We start from the raw sequence: 24193 nt of genomic DNA on the forward strand, positions 1-24193 counted from the left end.
GGCGGCGGCGGCGGCGGCGGCGGCGCACACAGCGCTCGCTCCGCGGCTCCGCAGCTTCTGTAGCTGCGCTCCGCCCCCTCGGCCGCTGCTGCCGCCGCCGCTGCTCCGCCGGCCTCCCGCCGCAGCGCCCCCTCAGGCGGGGCCCGGCATGGCGCCCAGCGCCCCAACGCTGAGGACCCGCCCCTCCGGCGCCGACCACGCCCCCAGCCTGCGAGCCCAGAAGCCGCCGTGCGGTCACCCGCCCCCAACCCAGACCCAGCGTTAGCCTCCAGCCATCCCAGACGCTGGTCCCACCTCTACCTCCCAACCGGATCCTGGACACCAGACCACTCCCTCCACCATCGCCAGGTCCTGCCCCACCTCTAGCCTAGACCCAGCTCGGTCTCCACCCCCTCCCGACCCAGGCCCCGCCCTCAACCCGGATCCGGCTTTTGCCCGGGCCGGAGCTTTGCCCGCACCCAACTCGACTCCGCCCCCTCCCGGATTTGGCCCCGCCTCCAAGGCGGCTGCGGCCACCGCCCGGCCCCGGCCCCGCCCCAGCATTAGCTCAGCCCCCTTCTACTTCCACCCGGAGCCTCCCAGCTCACCCCCCACGTTGGTGCGCCCCTGTCCCCAGCCTCACCCCTGTCCAGCGCTTGCCTGGCCCCGACTCCTCCCTCAAACCCGGATCCAGCCCTTGCTCAACTAACCTGTAGCCGTCACCCTGCTGCCCAGCCCCGTCTCTGCCCCGGGTTCTAATCGCCCCTCTTGTCCCCAAGTTCAGCCCCACTGCTCGGCCGCACTTCGGGGTACCTGTCTCAAGTCCCCAGCCCTCACCTCCCTGAACCAACCCAAAGCTAGCCCAAGGCCCCCCAGTCCCTAACTGACACCGTTTCATCCTGCAGACACCAGCTTAAACTGCCTGCCTCCCTCAGTCCTCCGGCAGAGGCTCCCCTCCTCAGCCAGGCCCCTTCGCCCTCCCTACACCCTCCCTACACCCTGCAAAGCTGATGCTCTTTATACTGCCTCCTCCCCCACCACCCACCTTCAACCTCCAGTCCTCCTCCACACTGCTCTCTGAGCCTGCTTGCTCCTCTCCTTCGCCCTTGCGAGAGCCCCCTAAGTGGCCCCTTTTCGACTTTCCCCCCTCCTTCCCACAGAGGCTGGAAATTTGCTGACCCCTTGACTTCGTCCGCGCTCATCTTCACCTTGTCTTTCTCTAAGTTTATCTCAGGTACCACTTCCTTCATGAAGGCTTCGTTGGTTCCTACAGTAGTTAATAGCCTCTCCCCACTTAATTTACCTTGCATTGTGTCTATTTCTGTGTAATTCCCCACCCATCCACCCAACCCCATACCAGCAGAATGAGGGCTTTTTGTTTCTGCAGACCCAGTAGGTAGCATAGTGCCTTGCACATATCAGGAGCTTGATAAATGTCTGTTTCATCTCATACCCATCAGATTGGGTTTACAATGGGTTTACAAAGTTTACAAAGGATTAAAATGGAGGAGCTGTGTAAAAACAGGCACACTAACAATGCACTTTTGGTGGGGCTGCAAACTGCTCCAACAGTTCTGGAAAACAATTTGGAAATATACTAGGAAAGTGGCTAAATTGCATTTATCCTTTGACCCTGTGATACTACTACTTGGCATGTACCCCTAAGAAGAGCAAAAAAAAAAAGGAAAAGGTCATATACACAGAGCAACATTTATAACTGCAGTTTTTGTAATGGCAAAGAATTGGAAGAAAAGTGGCTAATTACCGATTATAGAATGGCTCAGAAAATAAAGCAATTCACAGAGTATTAATAATAACCATGTTAGTTAACAATTATATTATCACTTTAAAGTTTGCAAAACACTTTCCATATATTATCTCATTTAATCCTCACAACAACCCTAAGAGGGAGGTGCTAATATGATCCTCATTTTACCATGAGGAAATTGAAGCACACAGAGGTTAAGTGACTTGCCCAGGGTCACACAGCCAGTGTCTGAAATGACCAATGTGCATTGGGAAGACATATGAACTGATACAGATTCAAATTAAATGAAACCAAGAGAACAATGTACATGAACACCATAAGGCTGCAGGGAAGAACATCACTGACAAACTCTGGGATGCTGATCAATGCAGCAGCTGACCTCATCTTCAGAGGACAGCCTCTTTAGAGAGTTGGCAGACCTCAGGTGTGGAAAGAGTTAGACACTGTCAGATATAACCAGTGTGTTGATTTATTTGGCTTAATTATACTTTGTTATAAAGGAGGCTTGTGTGTGTGTGTGTGTGTGTGTGTGTGTACATGGAAATCACTAGGGAAGTGACAGTGACATAAAAAATATTATCAGTAGAACATGTTTGTTTGGCTTGTCTACAAAGGGAGGCCAGATGACACTTTGTGGAGTAGATCCTTGCTGGGGGAACATGCTCTGTGAAATCCCTTCCAACTCTGAGTCTACTAAATATAATGAGGCCATCAGCTAGCTCTTCCTGGGCCCTGGTGGGAAGCATGCCACCACCTTTTATGAGGACCAGGCAGAATTCAGCTTGCTAGATCCCCTGGGGCACTTCTGTCCAAGGAGGGCAGTGTTCTGGGATTCCAATCCCTTTCCCCCCACTGCTACAGTTCCTTCTCTCCAGCAGAGAAATCAGTGTTGGGTTCCAAGCCAGAGGACCTGGATTCAAACACTAGCTCTTGCTGTGTGACCTTTGGCAAGTAACTTCCTTCTCTGGACCCAAGTTTCCTCCTTTGTAAAGTGGTGGTGGGTGGATTAGAGGATCTCTAAGGCCCCTTTCATTTATTAATCCTGTGAGCTTCCTTCCATCTTTGTGTCCAGGTCACAGTTGGGGAATTTGATGGGCACATAAATTCTTAGTTACTACCCTGCACAGAGGAGTCCTGACTGATTAGAGCAGGTCTAAGAAACAGACAAGAGATAGGTGTGTGTATAAATTAAGAAGGATGTACATATAGAAAGAAATGCTGAACATCTCTTTCCATAATCCACCCCCTCCCCATAAGGAAACAAAAAGATGTATGCACCTCTGGGTACAAGGAGAGTCTGGATCCTGCTTCAGCAAGGGCCCAGAAGGAAATGACTTGTCTCTGCAACAGCTGAAGCCCAACCCAGCTGGAGCATTGTTAGGCTTTAGGGTAAACAGCCTGCTTCCTGTCTTGGGGCCCTTCATGAAACTTTCCAAGCCTATTAAAGATGGCCATGGGATGGTAAAAAAGGACAGCTGCTGGCCATAAAACCAGCTCATCCTTGGGCCCCTCCAAGGTCAGAGACAAATGAGTCCCCCTTCCCAGCCCACCCGAAGAGAGGGGGCTACACTTAGCCAGCATTATCAGTTATCTTCGACTTTTTCTGTACCAAAGGGAAGACCTAGGGTAGACTCAGCCGTGGGGCTCCTGGTTTAGAAGGCAGGATTTCTCAGGCAGAGGCAAAGATTGGGGCCCCGGGGGGGGGGGGAGGGGGGGGAGAGGAGAGGAATCAATCCTTCTGTGTTAGCAAGAACAGCCAGAGGCCTCTCTCCTGGGAAGGCACTCCTCTCATCCTGGGTGGTCCCAATGAGGGCCCCTGCCACAGTGGGAGGTAAAGTGTGTGTATGTGTGGGGTGGGTGGGGAGGTTGGGGGGGTTAAAAGGCTTCCTGAGCAAAGATTTCATCACTCCTATCAGAGCCGAAAAACCAAGCAGACAGGAGTCCTGGGAGAAACAGCTGTTGGGGAAGAGAGCGAAAGGTCTCTGCCAACTGGAAAAACACTAGGGCAAGGGTGATTGTGCTGTGCCAAGGAGGGCACTCTTGGCAGGAGGCAGAGGGGCTGCCCCAATCTGTGTGTAGATTTTTCTCAAGCATTTGACTCCAAACCAAATTCTCAGTAGGACTAATGTTAGGGAGATGGATGAGAAGTGTTCCCTGGCCAAGCTGACCAGAAGCTCTGGGAGAAAGGGTGCTGGGGGCTCAGCCAGGAGCTTCCCTGGGCTGATGGGCTCTTAGCTTTCAGCCACGGGCAAAGAGAATGGGTCAAAATTCTCATTGTCAGGAGAATGCTTGGCTGGCTCCCAAATGGGGCAAAGCAACCCAGGAAAAAAGAAAAATCAATGTCCATCCTTACAGTTCAATGATGATAGCTCACATTCATGCAGTGCCTGAGGGCTTACAAAGAGTTTAAGAGATGCTGAGAAGTGAGTATTGTGAAAACTGGTATCCCTCTTTTACAGATGAGGAAGGTATGAAAGAAGAGAAGTGAGTTGCCCAAGGTCACACACAGCTGGGAAGGGTCTGGGGGGAGGGGGGAGGGGCATTAGAGCCTCACCTTCCTGGCCCTGGGGCCTGGCAGTCTATCCCACTGCCTCTCATTGCTTTGGGGGAAAGGGTTGGTAGCAAAAGAGATAACTATTTAATTCAACTTTGTAGGAAAATACAAAAGATTTACCTGCCAATATTGTTTTGCCCTCTCCACCTCAATGCTCCCACCAGACAGGTGCTACAGTGAACTTCAACCAACTGACTAGGGGTATTATTTTTGCCAACACCAGGCTCTAATATTTATTTAGAGGAAAACAAAAAACTCATGACTACTCATTAGATCTGGGGGAGGGAAGGCAGGGTATGGGAAGGATCTTATGAGTTCAAAGGTATGGGGAGTGGATAATCCCCCCTCCCCAAAGTCACAGGTCCCTTCCCCTTAAATTGGGTTTCTTTACCTTGATTGTGTCATGGACTCCTGCAGTCAGGTGAAACCTAGGGCCCCTTATAATGTTATTAAATGCATAAAATAAAATACAGAGGATTACAAAGAAAACTCATTATGTTGGAATAATGATCTATTTTTTTTCCTATCCAAGTTCATAGATATCCCTGAAATCTCTCCATGAACCCCCTGGTTAAGAACCCCTACCTAAAATGTACAGACTGGGGATGATTCCACAGGTCAAGGTAGGCAAGGAGGGCCTAAATTAACAAAAGATCACTGAGAAGCCTGGGCACTGGAGGGGACCTCAGAGATCATTCAATCCAATCCCTTCACTTTTCAGATGAGTTAAGTGACTCAGAGATTTAGATGACTTGTCCAAGGCCACCTACGTCATGTCAGTGGCACAGCTGAAATTCCAATCCGGGTCCTTGGGCCCCTGGGCTGAAAGACATGAGACAGGAGGCAGACCACAGAGAGGCAGCAACCTGGCAAAATGTGTAGAACACTGGATTTGGTATTTAGGAGACCTGGGTTCAAATCCTTCTTCAGATGCTTTCTCAGTTCTGGAACCATCGGGAAGTCACTTAATCTCTTTCATCATTTGCAAAATATGGGTAATACTTCCTCCTATCTACCTCAGCTAATGGTGCAGTGGATACAGCACTGGGCCTAAAGTCAGGAAGACTTATCCTGAGTTCAAATCAAACCTTACTAGCCGTGTGACTCTGGGTAAGTCATTTAACCCTGTCTGCCTCAGTTTCCTCACCTGCAAAATGAGCTGAAGGAAAAGCAAATCACTCCAGTATCTCTGCCAAGAAAACCCACCAAAGTGTCACAGTCAGACACGACTGAAAAACTAAACAACAACATAGCTCACAGGGCTTCAGAGAAGCGATCTGAGTCATTTCCCAGGGCCCTCTGTGACAACTAATAATAATAAAAATTAGCATTTATATAGCTCTATAAGGTTTGCAGAGCACTTTATACATTTTATCTCATTTGATCCTCTGGACAACTAAGTTAAGTTACTTGCCTAGGGTCACGAAGCTAGTAATCCTAAGGTAAAATCTGAACTCAGGTCTTCCTGACTCTTAAGTCAGACACTCTACTGCTGAATCTAGTTGTAGCCAGAGCCTGGGAGGTAGGATAATTTACTCCTGGTCAAAGCAGTGGAAATGGGACTGAATTCCAAGTTTTCTGCATCCTGGTCCTGGTATGGTACTTTTCCCATTAGACTATGATGCCTCTTCTAAAGTAGAAAACCAAGGGGGGGCAGCTAGGTAGCTCAGTGGGTAGAGCTCCGGCCTTGGACTCAGGAGGACCTGAGTTCAAATCCAACCTCAGACAGTTGACACTTACTAGCTGTGTGACCGTGGGCAAGTCACTTAACCCCAATTGCCTCACCAAAAAAATGAAAACATAAAGTAGAGAACCAATGAATTAAAATATCCACCGATTTATATTTATTTTGAAACTTTTATTGATGTCCTCCCCTACCTAGCAAACAGTTCCTCATACCAAAGAATAAAAAAAAAAAAGAGCAAAAAAAAAGCAGTTCAGCAATACTCAGACTGAGTCGGATATTTAAGCGCAGTCTTCCACGCCTCTACTCCCCTACCTTTATGAAGAAAGGTGGTACATGTGTACACGTTTTCTGGGAGCAGGCTTCAACAAGCATTTATTATTATGCTAGATGGTAGGGATACAAAGGCAAAATGAAAAAAAAAATACCTACCCTCAGGGAACTTCTGGAGTCCACGGGGGGGGGGGGGGGGGGGGGAGGGGAAAGTAAGAAGTCAACACAACAGATATCCAAAGTACGTATGACATCATCTTCTTTGGTGGAAGGGGAATCCTAACCTTGGGGAGAAGGCACTGAATAGGAAGTGATGCTTGAGTGGGCCTGGAATACAGCTAGTTATGCCAAGAAGCAGGTGAGGAGGGAAAATGGCATCTGAGTATAGGAGACAGCCTGTACCAAGGCCCACGAGTGCCCAGGGCCAGTAGGCCAGTCTCCCTGGAAAGCTGAGAGCGTCACGGAGAGGGATGTGGAATCCGCCCAGAGAAAGGGCTGGAGCCGGACTGCAGCATCCTGTGCATGCCAGAGGAGCCTGTGTTTGCTGCTTAATACAATGGTCACGGAAGCTCTTTGTGCGGAGGAGCGTGCATCTAAAAGCTTTGTCTAAGACAGTGTAGAGAGGAAATCCTGGGGGGCAGAGACCCCACTGTGGAGGCTACAGGAGAGGGGGTGAGGACCTGACCTGAACAAGGGCAGAGGCAGTGCACACAGGAAGAAGAGCAGCGACACAGGAGGTCGTGAAAGCAGCACGGATAAAAGTTGGCAAATGACTAGATGGAACGATGTGGGGAAAAGGGATGATGGCTCCATGGCTGGCATCCTGCGTGACTGGGCAGATGATGAATAAGTGTTCAGAAGAGGGTGGGATTCCAAGGGACGATGATGAGCTCTGCTCTGGACAGTGCCAGCTACCTATGGGACACCCAGGAAGTGAGGAGCAGCAGAGGGGGTGATGGGGGAGCCACCTAGGGCAGCTCAATGTCTGGCTTCTCGCCCGTTTCCTCCAGCTCTGTAACCATTTCCCTGAAGTCTCTCTTTTGTGAGGTCCCTCTGACCTTCCTCCTCATCTTTCGGTGGATGCTCTCCATTTCCTCCAGGCCTTCACTCTGCTTCAGCTGCTGGGACAGCTAATTTCCCTCCTAGTCCAGCTTCTCTAGACTGTGGTGTCAGGGGCTACTATGGCCCCATGGCATGTACCCTCTCCCCTCCTCATGTGAGAATCTGCGTATTTCTGGAAATTCTTCATCAAAAATTTCTCTTGATATGTTGCGTGTCCATTCCTGCCCATCCCTCTTCCTCCTCAGACAGGCACTCCTGAACTACTAAATTCCCATATAGTTTCCAGGTCCTACCGGAGTAACAGGAGGATCTCTCGGTCATGAGATAACCAGATTTGAAGTTGGAAGGGGCTTTAGATAGTACTTAGTTCAAATCCCTTATTTTACAAAAAAGGAAACGGAGTCTTGGCAACGGGAAGTGATTTGGCCAAAATTAAGCAGCAGGGTGGTGACAAACCAGTCTACTCAGTACTACTGGGGGAACGAAGACTCCAATTTTGCTCGCTGTCTTAAGGAGGGAGGGAGAATAAAAAGTCACAGGAGAGGTTCTCACACTGGATTTTGAGCTTCAGTAGGTCAAGGTTATCGGAGAAGGTGACACTGGCCGGACGATGCTGCTCCCTGCTACACCATGGATGAGTTCCCAGGGTTCCTCAGCCAGTGGCCTTCTGGCCATGGCCCTCCACTTGGGAAAACCTCCACTGGTTTCCATCCTCCCAATGAGGTCACACCACCCTCCCACCCCAGAACAGAGGTGGCCAAGAGAAGACAGATGCTACAAAGATAGGTGGAGGGCTTATTCAGTTAGTCCCGGATAGGAAAGGACAGAGGGGCTCAAAGGGCTAGGAAGGGGTGCTGGTAACCAAGTCACTAAAGGTCTTCAAGTGGAGAACAGACGGTGTGGAGGAGGCGACTTGGGCACAGGTAGGCCTGGCTTCCTTTTTGATTCTGAGATTCTATCAAGTAGTTTAAAGTGGGCAGGTGGGAGGTTTAATGAGCTTTCTCAGGCTGAGTTGAGCAGACAGACCCAAGTTCACGTCAGACCTGGAAGAAAACTTTGGCCTAAGTGCCTCTGCCACTTGGGATCTCCAAAGGCCAACACTTCCTTGAAAATCGCGACCAATTTGTTTGAAAGCATAGCGGATGAGGACTTCTATAACAAGCAGGCCCAGGACTCAATTTGCTAGTTTCAGGCCCCTTGGGAAAGTCTGTAGCCTAGCCTGGCTGTCCTTTGAGGCTCTGGGTCATGTCCAAGGCAGGAAATTACAGTGCAGGAGCAGTCCCAGTAGCCAGTAAGAGAGGAAATAGCCCAGAATGGCCCGTGTGATTCCAGAGCAAGCTCTCCATTTGCACAGAAGTCTCCAAATTGGATTCTTTGGGGCCCCTTGTCCCAACAGGGAGCACACGACAGGAGCTTTCTCAGGCATAGTCTCTTGAGTCCACAACAGGGGCTCCCAGTTCTGAAGCAGGTGAGCTGGAAACCAGTACATAATGGGAGTAGAGGAGCCCAAGAACCTGGTGAGAACCTGGAAACCACAGGAAGGAGGGGGACCCACACATTTATATAAGCTGTAACCATCTCCAACCGGCCCTGCTTCCGCCCAACATGCCCCACTGCCTCTCAGGGCTGCTGCTGCTCCATGTCATATACTGCAGATTTATTACCCTGGAAGGGAAACTATGGAGCTTGGGGACTGCTTTATAAAGATGTGTGACATCAGCCAGGCACCCTCAGTGTTACAAATACACACAGCTACAGCCTCATCACCACAATAATGGGTCAATCAATATTAAAAATCCCATGGGGCTCAATTCCAGCTGAGGTCCAGAACATGCAAGTTGGGCTAGGGGGGAAGAGGAAAAGGAGAAGGGAGAGGAAAGGGGGAGGAGGGAGGGGAGGAGGAGGAAAAGAAGAGGAGAAGGAAGGAGAAGGGGAGGAGATGGAGGAAAGAGAGGAGGGAGGAGAGGAGGAGGGAGGAGGTGGAGAGGACAGAGGGGGGGGGAAGGGAGAGAGAGGGTAGGGGAAGCGAGTAGGAAAAATGCCTGCAGTTCATCCTTCTCCCTCTTGGGGGTGAGGAATCAAGTCTCCAATTGGCCGGCTTCCCTGGATATCTCTTCTCTGGCATTCACTCTCCTAACTAATCCACAGCAAACACAAAATGCTACTCTGTACTTCCCCAGCCTTTCAGCTGCTGATCTCAAAGACCTTTACAAACAGCCATTGTGAGCCTTGCTCAGACCAAGGCTGAGGAGGAGTCAACTGGAGGGCAGTGGGACTTTCCCAAGACTGCCCTGAAGTCCCAGGCAGGACCAAGGCCTCCCTACACTGCTCTTGAACCCAAGATAGGGCCTCAGAAGAAACGCAAAGGACTCTGGCCTTGGAGTCAGGAAAGAGTTGGTTTCAAAATCACTTCGGACATTTACTGGGTAAAAATGGGTAAGTTATACCCTCTCTGAGACTCGGCTCTCTCCTCAGTAAACTAAGGGGGCTGCACTGGATGGCTTCTGAGATATGAACTTCTCTGAGGCTCAATTTTCTCATCTCTAAAATGGAGGTGATAATAGCTGTAGTACCTACCTTACAGGGTTGTGGTGAGGCTCAAATGAGACCATGTATGCAAAGTGTATACACATATACACACACACACACACACACACACACACACACACACACACACACACACAATCTATCCGCGCCCTTGCTCCCTGGCTGATAGTGGCACATGTAAGGCCTGTTACATACTAGAGCTGAGGCAATTGGCTGGAGAGTCAGAAGGTTCATAGAGGTCACCTAGGCTATCCCTCCATTTTGAGTGGCTCGCCCAGCGTGGCAGAACTGGAACCCAAGTCCAGTTGCTCAGACTCTACATGTGAGGTCAGCACAGCCCCAGCCTGGCCCCTTACCTGCACATGCATACACAGGGCTCCAAACAGTAGCAGGGCTGTAGAGTGAGCCACGTATACAAACACCTGTGGGCTGTGGAATCCAGGGGGAGGCTTCCCTGGCTTCTTGTCACCCCTGCCCTTGTTCCTTAGAAGCCCGAGTGTGAGGCAGTGCTGGAGGTTGGCAGTCACATAGGTCCAGGCTGCCCAGGCCCCAAGCATTGCCACTGGCCCCGCCAGGAGGAAGTTGGGCACCTGCCGGAGCTCAAAGTACCTTAAGAAGCCTACATTCCAGTAGACATCCTGGACATAGGTGTATATAAGGGGCAGGCGCCAGGTACACCAGCTGGGCTGATTGCCTGCTGGGACCCGGTAGCCCTTGTCCTTGGCTAGCTGTACAAGGGGCTCTGGGATGAGGTGGGGCAAGTGGGGCTGGCAGAACTGACTGTAGGCATAGAGCTGGAACAGAGCGAAAGGAAAGCCAACCCCAAGGGACACCAACAGCAGAAAGGCCACCAGCCTCAGCAGCCTCTGCAGGGTCCCACGAAGGCCCCCTGGGGAAGGAGAAGACAGGAAGTCTCGGCACTGGGCATGGAAAAGGAAGCCAGCATTGATGATCCCATTGGAACGCACACCAGTGGCAAGGGCAAAGAGGAGCATGCCCCAGCCACCGCGGCCCCTCTCCAGCTGGCTCATGGCACGAAAGACCAGGAGGGCAAAGAGGCTCTCAGAGTAGCCTGACGCCAGGAAGACATTGGCAGGGCTGAGGCAGAAGAGCAGAGCAGAGAGGAAGGCCAGGCGGCGGCAGCGCAGCACCAGGCAGCCCAGGTGGTAGAGGGCCGAGGCCGCCAGCACCGAACACAGGCTGTTGAGCAGGACAGCTGTCAACAAGAGACGACTGCGGAGGGTGAGCAGCCCCTGCAGCGGCCACAGCAGCAGCTCAGCTCCGGCGCGCAGGGCCAGGGGGAAGCCTGGGAAGAAGGCGAAGCTGTGCTCGTAGATGTAGCCGTGCTCTGCGATGAAGAGGAAGTGCTCTGCATCCCACCGGGACAAACCCCCCAGAAGCCATTCCACAAGCCGATCCCCGAGACCGGCAGGTGCCAGGCAGGGCGGCGAGAAGGCATCTGCGGCATGATCCGGGATGAGCGCGTTGAACAGAGCCTGTAGAGGGAGGCCAAGGGCACTCAGGTGAGGAGCCTCCTCCAGCTGGGAACTCCAGCCCCAAGACATCCACACAGTTTTTTTTCCCTCAATAAATCTGTAGTGACATGTTTGTTTTTACATCATCTGCATTTCCCACTGTGCTCCTTTCCCCAGCCTCTCCCAGAGAGCCACCCCATATGAAAATGAACAATAACAAAGCTAGCATTTATCCCAGGCACTTTACACACACTATCTCATTGCGTTCTCCCAAAACCCTGGGAGGGAAGGGCTCTTATTATCCCCATTTTACAGATGAGGAAACCAAGGCAAGAGAGGTAAGTGACTTGCTCAGTCACACAGCTAAATCAGTGAACTCTAACCACTGAGCCTCTGAGCTGCCAAGTTGTTCCAAACCCACCTTAGACACTTACTAGCTCTGTGACCTAGGCAAGGCAACCTCACTTGACTTCTGTCTGCTCCCAGCAGCAGCCCCTGGAAAATGACCCTACCCACTGTGTATGGGGGAGTGGGAAGAGCCTCCAAATTGGGGTCATCAGAGACCAGGGATCCAATCCTGGCTTTGTTCTTCACTGGCTGTGTGACCTTGAGGACGTCACTCCATTTGTTTACTTATCTATAAAGTGAGAATGATAAGACTTGCCCGGTATCTCCCACAGGGAACACGAGTCATTATCAGCCCAGAAATGGCCTTTGTTAGCTCCAACCCTCAGGTGAAGCCCATTCAGGGAGGGCACAGATGTGGAGGGCCGGAGCAGACACTGACCTGGAGCAGCAATGTCAAGGAGCGGCAGACCACTGCAAACCTCAGCAGCTCTCTCTGGGATGGCTCCCCAAGCTGCATCCTCTCAGACTAGGGCATTCAGGGCATCTGAAACCACGGAGAACATGACGGCTGTGAGACATGCGCATGGGAACCAGAGCTACCCAAGAGCCCACAATGGGAAATGCAGTATCACAAGCTGGGCTCTGCCTTCTTCTGAGTTCTGTTATAACTCTGAGTAAGTCATTTTACTTGTATGAGCTTCAATTTTCTCATCTGTAAAATGGAGATGATAAGACTTTCACTACCTAGGGTCCCAGAGGTTCACAGAACTGGTGCGAGAAAGAATGTCAGAGATCATCTAGCCAAACCTCTTCATCGTACAGATGAAGAAACTGAGGCCCACAGAGATTATTGCCATAAGTCACCCAAGATATAAGCACCCAAGGTAGGGTTTGAACCCAGGTCCTTGGATTCCACAAACAGTCCTCTTTTCACTGTACAATACTGATTGTGGGGAAAGTGTTTTCTGCTGGAAAAAAAAAGCGAATTATTAGTTATAGAAATCATCATTATCATCAAGACATTACCTGGTAGCTAGAAGGATATAGCAGAAGCTGTTGAGCTGTTGTGGACGGCCAGAATACAAATGCCTAAACTACAAATACAGATCTAAAAAGATGCTGGAGAACTTACCCAGCAATCTAAATGGAGACAAAAACATTATCACAGACTGAACTATTACCCACAATTGCCCAGTCAGTCAATAAGCATTTATTAGCCACCATCAAAACATTTTTCATAGCTGTAACCATCCCAAATATTCAATCTCTAAACTATATGAAACAAAAAGCTTTCAAAATATAAAGCCCTAGCCAAGGAGAGAGAACAGGATGAGACATGCTATCCCTGTTAACCTGTTATTGGAGCTGAACAGAAGATGCTTTACTAAAAGCCCGCAGAGAATGGGCTTCTATCCTAATTTTCTGATTCAACGACCAAAAGCAACTTTAACCTACCTGTGCAAGAATGTGCGGAACATCAACATCAAATACAAAATGATAACAGGAAGGAGCAACTTACCCCAGAAGCCCACTGAAAAAGATGAGAATGAGATGACGACAGTCGTGATCTAACCCACCAACCCCCTAACCAAAGAGAAAGCTCATTCCAAGCCTCACAAGCGCTATACGGAAAGGGCACCTGGACACAAGGCTGGGCACAATAGGGAGAGTGCTCCCCCACCCCAGCCAGGAAGTCAGGGCCCTGCCATCCTGGAGAGTCTTGAGATTCTGGCACTCATGTGCTACAGATCTGGAGCACTGCCACCAACCTTTTAACTACCTCCAGACGGACCGGAACCCCCTCACCAGAGATGCTAAGAGATGGAAGGGACTTTCAATTCAATTCGACAAAGGTTTATGAAGTCACTACTAGATGCCAGGCCCAATGCACCAAGTGCTGGCATTGTCAGGGACAATGACAGAATCTCACATTTATAGAGCCTTTTAAGGTTTGCAAAAGACTTTACGTACATTAGCTCATTTAATCTTCACAACCACCCTGGGAGGGAGTTGTTATTATTATCCCCTTTATACAGATAATGAAACTGAGGGTGGTAAAGGTTTAAGCAACTGCCCAGGTCACATATGGCGAGAGAGAGTGTGTGTGTGTGTGTGTGTGTGTGTGTGTGTGTGTGTGTGTGTGTGTGTGTGTACACATGTGTCCTGGGATCTGAACCTCAAGTCATCCTTGATTCGAAGCCCAACACTCTCTTTACTGTGCCACAGTATCTCTCTAGTTATAATTCAGACCATGCTCTGCTAGGACCAGAGGATGTTAGAACTGGAAGGGACTTCAGAGCTCATCCATTCCAATTCCTCATCTCCCAAAGCAGGAAGTGACTGTCCTCAGTCAGAAAGCTAGTAAGTGGCAGAGCTTACTGATCCAAATTGGTTTTTCCACAATCCAAAGAAAGAAATACACAATTATAATGCAAGAGAGAATTAGACCAGTGCAAAAGAAAGGGGCAGAAGCACAGAGGTGCTGGGACTTTAGTGACTGTTCAGTTCCCTTTTACAACATATCTGACAAGAGGCCATCCAGCCTCTAGTGAGGGAGGACCAACTAAATCCCAAGGCAGCCCATTCCCACTGTATGCTAGCCTTAACTACGAGGAAGTTATCGGGGAAAAACCCTAACATCAAGCCTAAATGATCTGTCCAAAACCAGAGAACTAGTAAGTGGCAGAGCTGGAACTCAAACCCAGGTCTCCAGCTCAGCAGTTCCTGTCCTTACATTACCTCCTGCTTGGCCTTACCTGTGGTCTTCTCTCGTTCTGTGTTGATGTGTGGGAATAGATCTAATTTTGGGAGACCAGGCCCGGGCAGGTGAGGAAGGCTTCCATATTCTGAATCGAAGTAAGAGACAGGGATAGGGAAACAGGCGAGAATTGTGATTTCATTAGTATAGGGAACTGGGGGAGGAAACTCTATCACTTACAGTCTTCAAGAGTTACCTGGGACACTGAGAGGTTAATTAAGCGACTTGCCCAGGGTCCCATAGCTAGTATGTATCCAAGGTAGGATTTGAACCCACGTCTTCTTGGCTTGAAGGCTGGCTCTCTATCCATCACGTCACACTGCCTGTGACACTGGTTCTCCACTAAAGCCCTTCTTTGATGCTCCATCACAGCATGCAGGCTACCCTGGGTCTTTGAGGGCTAGGCCACGGCCAAGCCATGGCAAGCACTATCAAGCTATAAGCTGTGAAAGGGGCAAGTGTAGGCTCATTGCTTGGAGGAAAAACTTCTTACACTATGAATATCCCAAGGTGGAATGGGCTGCCTCAGGAAGTAGCCCATCACCCCTCACGCCAGCCTTCAGCAAAGGCTGATCTCACACCAGGCATGTGACAGTGGGCAAGCTTCTGCTAGGACTGGCTAGTTGGACTCAGTGGCTGAATCTCTTCCACCTCCAACAACCACAGCACCAGAGTTAAAGCTGGAAGGGCGCCCATCAGCCATCAGGTCAGGCCCCTGAAGTTCAGAAAAGTGGTGCTCTAAGAGCCAGAGGCAGAATTGGGCTGCAGAGCCCTGTACAACTCTGCCTCCCTGAGCCTGGGTGACTCTGCAAAGGCTCCACGTCTGGGCCTGGTGACAACTACGTGTCTGCTGTCCACACACCAGCTCCCATTAGTAGCAGGATCACACAGCCACTAAGTCTGGCCATGGCCTCTCTAGGAGACCATCGGCTAATGAACAAAGAGGCTAAGACTGGCGTCGGGGGAGGAAGCACCCACTCTGACAAAATCCCACATCCCTGACACAAAAGACCTAGCCTTCTACCTATGGGGTAATTAGAAACTGATGAGATACAATCTAAATGGAATAACCAGGGCACCCAGATGAGTCAGGGCTACCTGGCAAGTGAGATTCAGAGTCCGGAGAGTACCCAGTGGGCTCCATTCCCAGGACAGCTCTCGATTTTACTCTGGCCCTAGGAACTCCCATAAGAGACAGCCGGTGCTTGTGACCACCCGTAAGCTTCTTGTAAGCGCCTGGAGGGCTGAGATGGTTTCATTGTGTCTTTGTGGCCCAACACCTAAGACAGTGCCTGAACATGACAGGTGCTCAATAAGTATCGCTCATCTACTGGTCAACTCTTTGGGGTCCAGGAATTAGAGAACAGACTCTGAGTGTGAGGATGGACAGAAAGAGGGACATGCCCTTCCTTCCCCATTTCTTAAGCCCTTAATGGATGATGGTCTCCATCCCAAACTCTTCATCCTACAGGGCTGCGCAATCCACTGAAAAACGTAGGCAGTGGTAGTACAAATGGCAATGGCAAAAATAGCCCAAAATAATAAAAGTAAAGTTTGGATCACCATTTGTCAGATATGTTGAAGGAAGATTGTAAAGGTACCAGCTGGAATAGGAGGCTTCTGAGTCTGTGAAATTCAATAATGGTGGGGCTATGAAAAAATACTCACAATACTGTTAGTGGAACTACAAACTGGTACAAGCTTTTTGGAGAGCAATAATATGGCAATTATATGCACCTAGGGGATGCCATAGTGCATACAGCCCTGGGCCTGGAGTCAGAAAGATTCACTTTCCTGAGTTCAAATCCTGCCTCAGACACTTACTAGCTGTGTGACCCTGGGCAAGTCACTTCACTTGTCTGCCTCAATTTCCTCATCATAAAATGAGCTTGAGAAGGAAATGGCAAACCACTCCAGTATCTTTGCTAAGAGTTGTATGTGACTGAAAAACGACTGAACAACAATATCCAATAAAAGTCACAAAGCTCATCATACTGCTTGACTGCTTCTGGAATTACATTCTTAGCTGTCATTAACATATTCATAAGATTTATTTGTAATATAGCAACAATCTAGAAACCACCAACATTTTCAAATATGAGAATGAAGGATTCAGTAAACTGAAGGATAGTAATTAGTAAAATGACAACTCTGAAAACCCCCCAAAATATGGAAGACATGAAATGATACATAGCAAGGATAACAAGTTCAGCATAATGTACAGACTGTGGCCATACAGTAACCTGCCAAAAGGAAGAAAACTTTCTTAAGCACAGGCACAGGAAAAAGATCAGAGGGAATCAGGGTGTTGTCACCAAAGACACTGGACTTGGGCAGCTTCGTGGTCACTTCCAGATCCTGCCCCCTGCACGCTGGCCATCTTCCTCCCACCAGTGCTAAATGAATGTGAATTACCATCATCAAAAAGGGGGACGCAGATGCTTCTAATTGTTCTCTCTGCCACTTCTCCTCAATCCATCTTCCCCACAGCTGCCAAACTATTCCGAGAGCTACGAGTGACCATGTCACTGACCTGCCTCCGAAGCTCCAGCGGCTTCCTATTGCTCCTAGCACCAACCAAATACAATCTCCTGTTTGGTATTGAAGCCTCTTCACAACCCATCTCAAGCCCAACTTCTCTGGCGTTTTGTACGTTACCACCTTTCAGGGATTCTCCAGTCCAGCAAAACTGATCTCCTGGCTGCTATTCCTCATACACAACATTCCCTCTCCTGTCTCCTCCATTCCTCCAGGAACCAAGGCCTCTCTTCCTTTACTTTGTACATTTTATAAATACTTGTATTTTTCAACAAAATTGAACGTACATTTTATGAATACTTGTATTTTTTAACAAAATGGAAGGTAAACTCCTGAGGGCAAGACTATTTTATTTTTGTCTCTGTATTCCAAGGGCCTAGCATACCTGGCACATAAATGTTTGCTGACTGACATAAAGCTTATGTGATTATTATTTTAATCCAAATGTAAACATATCATATTTAATGGTTTTATTTAGGGTTTAATTCCATATTTTACTCTACATTATCATTCTATAGAAAAGCAAAACGAACCAAAAAACTGCTTTGCAAAATGTATCTGTGTTTGTTGAGGGTTATTAAGATTATAATACAATATTATAAAAACTGAATTTGTAGTAAAAAGTGATTTTAAAGCAAAGAGCCTAGATTTGCAATAATAATAGTAACTTCCACTTATATAGTGCTTTAAGGTTTGCAAAATGCTTTTTATATATAATCTCATTTAATCTTCAAAACAACTCTGTGAGGAAGCAGCTATAATTACCCCTATTTTACAGAGAAAACTGAGGCCAATAGGTTGACTTGCCCAAGGTTACACAGCTAAGTGTCTGAGGTAGAATTTGAACTTAGATCTTCCTGACACCAAATCCAGCATTCTATCCACCTAATTTGCAGAAAGAAGAGCTAACAGTGAATCCCAGTTCCACCACTTAACTGCTGTGGCACCTTGGGAAAGTCACTTAATGGCCCTGTGCCTTAGTTTCCCCGTCTTTAACATGGGGCTAATAGTGCCTGCCCTCCCTCTGTTCTAGGGCCTTCCTGAGTGTTGGTTAAGAGAATGTAAAAGAGAGCACTTTATAAAGTACCAAGTGCTCTACACCTCCAAGGAGGTGTCATTGTTATGACTCTTTGGGGAAGCTCATCAGCATTGCCAGCCCAGGCACCCTGCCCATCCCTGCTTCTCACAACACCCATTTTTCCCAAACTCCCCAAATCCTTCCCAGCAAAAGAACAAAATAAATGGCTTGGCAATATGCTATAAATATGTCTCCATGCCTACATATGTTTCTACATCTGTTTTTAGATTGTGACTGGGGAGAGGGAAGGAGAACGACACACTGCGATCCTTGTTGTGTTAAGGATGCCAAATGCTAAACAGCTCGAGTGCCTCCAAGAGCCCCCGAGCTCCCCAGGGAACTCCTCAGCCAAGCTCACTGTCCTCCCACTCCAGGATCTCCCTTTCACATCAGTGCTAGCCCAGGGGTTCTTAACCTTGGAAGGAGTCCATGGTCCCCTCCTCAGAGTAACACCAACAAGTAGGGTAGACAGGTGGTGCAGTGGACAGTGTTGGGCCTGGAGTCAGGAAGACCTGAGTTCATATCTGGCTTCAGACACTTACTAGCTGTGCGACTCTGGGCAAGTCACTTAACCTTGTTTGCCTCAGTTTCTTCATCTGTAAAACGAGCTAGAGAAGGAAATGACAGCTCGATGGCTCTGTGGATAGAGCACTGGGCCTGGAGTCATGAAGACCCGAGTTTAAATTTGATCTCAGACACTTGAGTGCTGTATGCCTCTGAGCAAGTCACTTAACTTGTCTGCCTTATTGTTGTTTGTCCTTCGTTCTCGAAGAGGACCATGACATCAGGGAGGTGATGCCATGACTTTCAAGTGAATCGGATTACAGTGAAGGAGGGCTGTGCAAAGTCACCAGCCTCCCTTTCTTCTCTGGAGCCATCTGAGTCCAGTAGCAAGCCTTAATTTACTGGAGAAGAAAATGGCAAACCACTCCAGTATCTTTGCCAAGAAAACCCTATGGATAGCATTGGCATGACATGGCCCAAGGGGTCACAAAGAGTAGGGCATGACTGAACAACAATTGTCAAAGAGCCTAATTATACTGAAATAGTTATCATTTTTTTTTCAAGCTCATGGACCAACCCCAGGTAAAGAAGCTCTCATCTAGCTCAACCCTCCAATGTTCTAAACGGCAAACGAAGACCCAGAGGCAGAAGTAATATGCTCAAATTCACAAAGCTAACAAGTAGAAGAATTGGGACCTGAAATAAAGTATAGTATAGGGGACAGAAGAACAGGCTTGAGGTTGGGAGAGTTCCATCTCCACCACTTAATAGCCATGTGTCTTTGAGCAAATCATTTCATCTTTCTGAGCCCCACTTTCTTCTTCTTTAAAATGGAGACCATAACACAAACACTAGCTACCCCCAGATGAGATATAAAAAGTTTGAAAGTGCTTTGTAATTATAAAAAGCTATTTCAATGTGAGTTATTATCATTATTATTATCATTAGGTGTCATATACTTTTCCTCTAACTCAGAATTCTCCAAAGTAAACTAAACTAGGTCTGACATTCTAAGGAATTCTAAGGAATCAGAAACAGGCAGATGCTGGAGGAACACAAAAGCAATGATCACACAACTACAGCTTGGCCACCTGCTGTACTGTTTGTAAAATTTAAATTGGGTGGGGAGGAACACCACCACTCAGCAGTCCTGGCTAAAGTTACTAATACAAATTCAGAGGGGGGGGAATTCTTGCAGACTCCTGGGAATAGAAAAAAAGACTTTGTCCATCTACTGGCCATCAAAAGAAACTGAACTAGCCCAGGGCAGAGAATGACCTTTACAACGCACACTGATAATTTCTCCAGCCATGAGTAGTACCAATGGATCCTTGGAGAACTGTGGGTCCAGCTTGGATAATCGGAACAGGAAATGTAAGAGTCTAAGGCAATCAGCAGTTTGAGGGTGAAGAAAAGCTGTCCCTCATGGAGAAATCACAAGGATATATTAACTATGTGCTTATCTATCTGGTGGTCCAATTTCTCAAAGACTGTCAGAGCTGCAAAGAGACTTAGACAGGGTATGCTGGAACCAATCTAAACCACCCAACTCCTGATTGCTAACTTTTCAGTACAATAGGACCACAGTGATTTATTGTTTTATTGATTGTTTAGACTTAACAAAAGTGTGAATAACATAGATTAAACTTAAAAGTGTATCCATACATTTTTCCCCCCCAAGAGTCCAGTTGTTAAACATTTACAAGCACACCTCTGTAATACTCTAGAAACTCTGCTAATACGCAGCAGGAGGGCAGCTGAGGTTCAGGGAGCAAAGCCATGACCAGACCAGAGGTCAGGTGTCTAGAGCTTGAACTGCTGCTGCTGAGTTCCGTCTGACTCTTCTGTATGGAGTTTTCTTAGCAAAGATACTAGAATGGGTTACCATTTCTTCTGCCAGTGGATTAAGGGAAACAGACGACTTGCCCAGGGTCACACAACTGGTAAGTGCCGAGACCACATTTGAACTCAGGTCTTCCAGATTACAGATCCAGCGCTCTATCCACTGAGCCACCTAGCTGTCTCCTAGGCAAACAGAGATTAAGTATCTTTGTCAAGAAAACCTCTCTTCCCTCCCCTTACTCCCCAGCACTTAGTCCTTTTTAGCACTATAAGTAGGGCCAGGGTTAGAAATGTTAAGTACCAGTTTAATTCAATCAAGTGAAAGAAGCCAGTGCTCCTTCCTTGGCACAAGGGGGCGCCTGCAGCTTGCTCCACATCTCCGTGAGGCAGGGGAGGAAGCAAGGGAGGGACTGAGAATAAGACACTGGTTGGGTTCAGGCAAATCCAGTTCAAATGTGTGTGTCTGAAACCCCTAGAGAGCAGCAGCAGTTTGGGAATCTGGGAACACTGTTAACAACTGACTCTAAGAATTGAGACAGGCTAGGGAAAACAGACAGACCAAGATGAGAAGGTCCAGCCTTACTTTTTGGTGCTGTACAATAAGTCTAGAGTTTTTTTCCTCCCTGGCTCCCTGCCCCACGCGCAGAGGCCTGGGGTAGGTGGGGAAGGATACTTTACCCACCTCAGCCTTTCTCTTTCCCTTTCTTTCCCCTCTACTGTGTCCAGATCCAGCCGAAGTGGGTGAATAGCACTTGGAGTCTACACCTAATAAGGCCAAAAAAAAAAAGGGAAGAAGAAAAGAAAGAAAAGGAAAACGAAGGAAAAGAAAAATTACTCCATTGATATGACCTCCTCACACTTGGGGCAAAATCATCTAGTTCAACCCCCTCATTTTGCAGATGTGGAAGATGACACCCAAAAAGAAAGATTTTTGCTCAAGGTCACATATGAAGTAGGGCAGCTGAAACAGAAATTAGGCTCTAAGTCCTCCTTTTCCACTCTGCAAATCCATCAAACTCTGGGCTGAATCAACTTTCAAGCATGGCAGACATCTCAGAGAACAACATCCAGTCTGAACTCGGTATTTGACAGATACAGAAACTGAGGGCTGGAGAGAAGCAGTTTGCCAAGGTCACACTGTTAGGAAGAGCTTTTGAAACCTGGGTATTTCCTCAGTGCTGGTCTCTTTCCCATTTATGGATAGAACATACTAAAGTTTGAGAGTCCTCATTCAGGTGTTAGGACCCCAATACAAGAACTGAAGAACTCCTAACCTCGTGTTTTCAACTCCCTACTTCCAAAAACCACGGACCAGATCAGTCCCTGAGCTAGAATCTCAAGAGATGTAAGGTACCTCATCGGAGAGCAAGCCAAAATCAAAACTGAGCAGGAAACCCCTGTACAAGATCCCAAGACACAGAGTACACACTATCTTCATTCTCTCAACACAAAAGCATAAAGTATCTAACACTATGGACCAGGCACTGAGCTAGGGCTCAGAGAAAGCACAAAACCACAAATGTTCTCCGGGCCCTAGGGAGTTTACAGTCTACTACTACTTTCCACGGTGGGATAGCTACAGTTTTTAGAATATTGTTCTTTGTTTCTCTTCACAAGAGTGGCCCTGCTTACCCTTTTCCCTAAGGGGGGTATCGAGGAAACAGTCTTGGATTTGGAGACTGGAAAAATGGGCTTAGGCTCTGCCTTGTCTATACCTATACAGAATCCTGTCTCCACATGGGCAAGCTTCGTCACCTCTTTGAAGGTTTCCCCATCTATAAAACGAGGAGACTGGACCACATGGCCTTGGAGATCCCTTCCAGCTCCGCATCTAGGATGCTAGGCCTGGATGTCTGCTCCAGCTGTAAGGTGCCCTCCAGTCCTCCCATTCCTGCCCTGTTTAAGGGGCCTTCCGGTTCTTCCCGCCTCTGTCTTAAGCTGCCTTTTGGCTCCCCCAATCCACTGTTCTAAGGTTCCTTCCGGCCCTTCCATTCCCAGTTTGTTTAAAAGTCCTTCCGGTTCTTCCATCCTCTGTTCTAAGGTTCTTTCCGGCTTTTCCAACTCCGCCCTCCCCCACCCCCCGCGTTCTAAGGTTCCTTCCGGCCCTCCCATTCCCCGTCCGAGTCCTTCCGGTTCATCCACCCGCTGCTCTAAGGTTCCATTCTCAGCTCTAAAGTTCCTTCCGGCCCTCCCATTCCCTGTTTAGAGTTCTTCCGGTTCTTCCACACCACCACCCTCCCCTCGCTCTAAGGTTCTATTCCCTGCTCTAAGGTTGCTTCCTGCTTTCCCACCCTTAGTTCTAAGGTTCCTTCTGGCTCTATAATCCAGTAGCCTTTTCTCCCCCAGAATGGGGGCGGGGGCGTCCCGGAATTTTGTCGCTCGCTCGCTCCGAGGGGCGGGGTATGAAGGAGGCGGCCAGCTTTGGGACGGGGGGGGGGTGAGGGGAGAAGAAGCGGGGCTCCTCTGCCCTCTACTCCCAGAGCCCCCTTGCTGGGGCCCTCAGTTCGTGGGGGGGCTCTCGGCCAAGGGCTCCAACCCCCAACCTCCCACGCGAGGTAAACTCTCCGCCCACTCCCGGCCTTCTCCCACCACTTCCGCTCGGACCCACAGTACCTCTATCCGGGCTCCTGAAATGGCGCCTGCGCTCTAAGTTCTGTCGACGCCAGCCCCGCCCTCCTCGTGGCCAGGCTTCAGGGCAGGGCCCCGCCCTTTTCCCCACCCTTACTCCCCCGCTCAGCCCGGTGGCCATGTTGGCTCTGGGCGAGGTGGGTGAAGAAACTCGTCTGTCCTTGAGTCTGTGTTCTAGTCTTCCCGGATCTCGCACCCAGAGCCCCCGGGAAACTTCCTGCCCCTGCCCAGTCTGGAGGCTTCTCACCCGCACCCACAAAAGCTGACGTTCAGTTGTTTTTCAGTCACGTCCTACTCTTCTTGACCCCATTTGGGGTTTTCTTGGTAGAGATACTGAAGTGGCTTGCCATTCCCTTCTCCAGCTCATTTTACAGATGAGGAAACTGAGACATACAGTGTTAAGTGACTTGCCCATGGTCCTACGCTAGGAAGTGTCTGAGGCAGAATTTGAACTCAGGTCTTCCTTATTCTAGACCTGGTACTCTAGCCACTGTGCAACCTAGCTTCCCATAAAATAAAGGCTGAACACAGGACCGTATTGTGAATACAGCTAAGAGCCAGGTACCAGGAGTCAACAACCATGGGGCTGAGCCTTGCCTCTGCTTCCTGTGCCATCTGAAACCCAGTTTACTAATTTGTAGATGAGGGGGTAGTTAAATAGATCATCTCTCAGTCCTCTCCTTGCTTTGCCATTTCATGCTCTGAAACCCCCCAGTCCTTGTTATTTAGTGTTCTAAAGGCCCTCCCAGCTCTGACACTGTGTGTCCTAGCTCTGATATTCTCCACTCTAAGGCCCCTCCCAGCTCTGACATTCTGTGTTTTAAGGTTCCACCCTAGCCCCTATTCTTATATGTTGTGTTCTAAGGGCCCTCCCAGCTCTGCCATCCTGTGTCCTAAGGGCCCTCCCAGCTCTGACATTCTGTGTTCTAAGGCCCCTCCCAGCTCTGACATTCTGTGTTTTAAGGTTCCACCCTAGCCCCTATTCTTATATGCTGTGTTCTAAGGGCCCTCCCAGCTCTGACATCCTGTGTCCTAAGAGCCCGCCCAGCTCTGACATTCTGTGTCCTAAGGGCCCTCCCAGCTCTGACATTCTGTGTTCTAAGGCCCTCCCAGCTCTGCCATCCTGTGTTCTAAGGGCCCTCCCAGCTCTGACAC

At 48.9% G+C, this 24193-nt stretch overlaps 1 protein-coding gene across 12 annotated transcripts; it reads right to left on the bottom strand.

Moving 5' to 3' along the window:
* Positions 1 to 6122: 6122 nt before the first annotated feature.
* PIGV (phosphatidylinositol glycan anchor biosynthesis class V) lies at positions 6123 to 23137 on the bottom strand. Of its 12 annotated transcripts, XM_078145556.1 has the most exons (8): positions 22166 to 22679; positions 21093 to 21175; positions 14645 to 20593; positions 14447 to 14536; positions 12717 to 13221; positions 12130 to 12234; positions 10224 to 11363; positions 6123 to 8845 (listed from the first exon to the last, which is right to left on the bottom strand). In XM_078145556.1, the coding sequence occupies exons 6-8, from the start codon at positions 12205 to 12207 to the stop codon at positions 8564 to 8566; spliced, it is 1500 nt and encodes a 499-aa protein (XP_078001682.1). In that variant the 5' UTR covers positions 12208 to 12234; positions 12717 to 13221; positions 14447 to 14536; positions 14645 to 20593; positions 21093 to 21175; positions 22166 to 22679; the 3' UTR covers positions 6123 to 8563. The 12 variants fall into 12 exon arrangements, with proteins under 12 accessions (XP_078001682.1, XP_078001681.1, XP_078001686.1 ...); XM_078145555.1 differs by lacking the exon at positions 22166 to 22679 and adding an exon at positions 23024 to 23137 and having other exon boundaries at positions 12717 to 14536; XM_078145560.1 differs by lacking the exon at positions 22166 to 22679 and adding an exon at positions 22702 to 23017 and having other exon boundaries at positions 12717 to 14536.
* Positions 23138 to 24193: the final 1056 nt, after the last annotated feature.

The sequence above is a fragment of the Phascolarctos cinereus genome, unplaced genomic scaffold (assembly GCF_003287225.1).
Source record: "Phascolarctos cinereus isolate Bilbo 61053 unplaced genomic scaffold, phaCin_HiC Scaffold_726;HRSCAF=1367, whole genome shotgun sequence".
NCBI classification, from domain to species: domain Eukaryota; kingdom Metazoa; phylum Chordata; class Mammalia; order Diprotodontia; family Phascolarctidae; genus Phascolarctos; species Phascolarctos cinereus.

Bases quoted from the DNA above. Each gene is read 5' to 3' on its own strand.
- PIGV (XM_020983218.2), bottom strand. From the start codon at position 12,207: ATGCAGCTTGGGGAGCCATCCCAGAGAGAGCTGCTGAGGTTTGCAGTG. The intron at 11,364-12,129 runs GTCAGTGTCTGC...CTCCCTCTACAG, and splicing joins CCTTGACATTGCTGCTCCAG to GCTCTGTTCAACGCGCTCAT. The intron at 8,846-10,223 runs GTAAGGGGCCAG...TGTGGTTTCCAG, and splicing joins CCCTGTGTATGCATGTGCAG to GTTCTCACCAGGTTCTTGGG.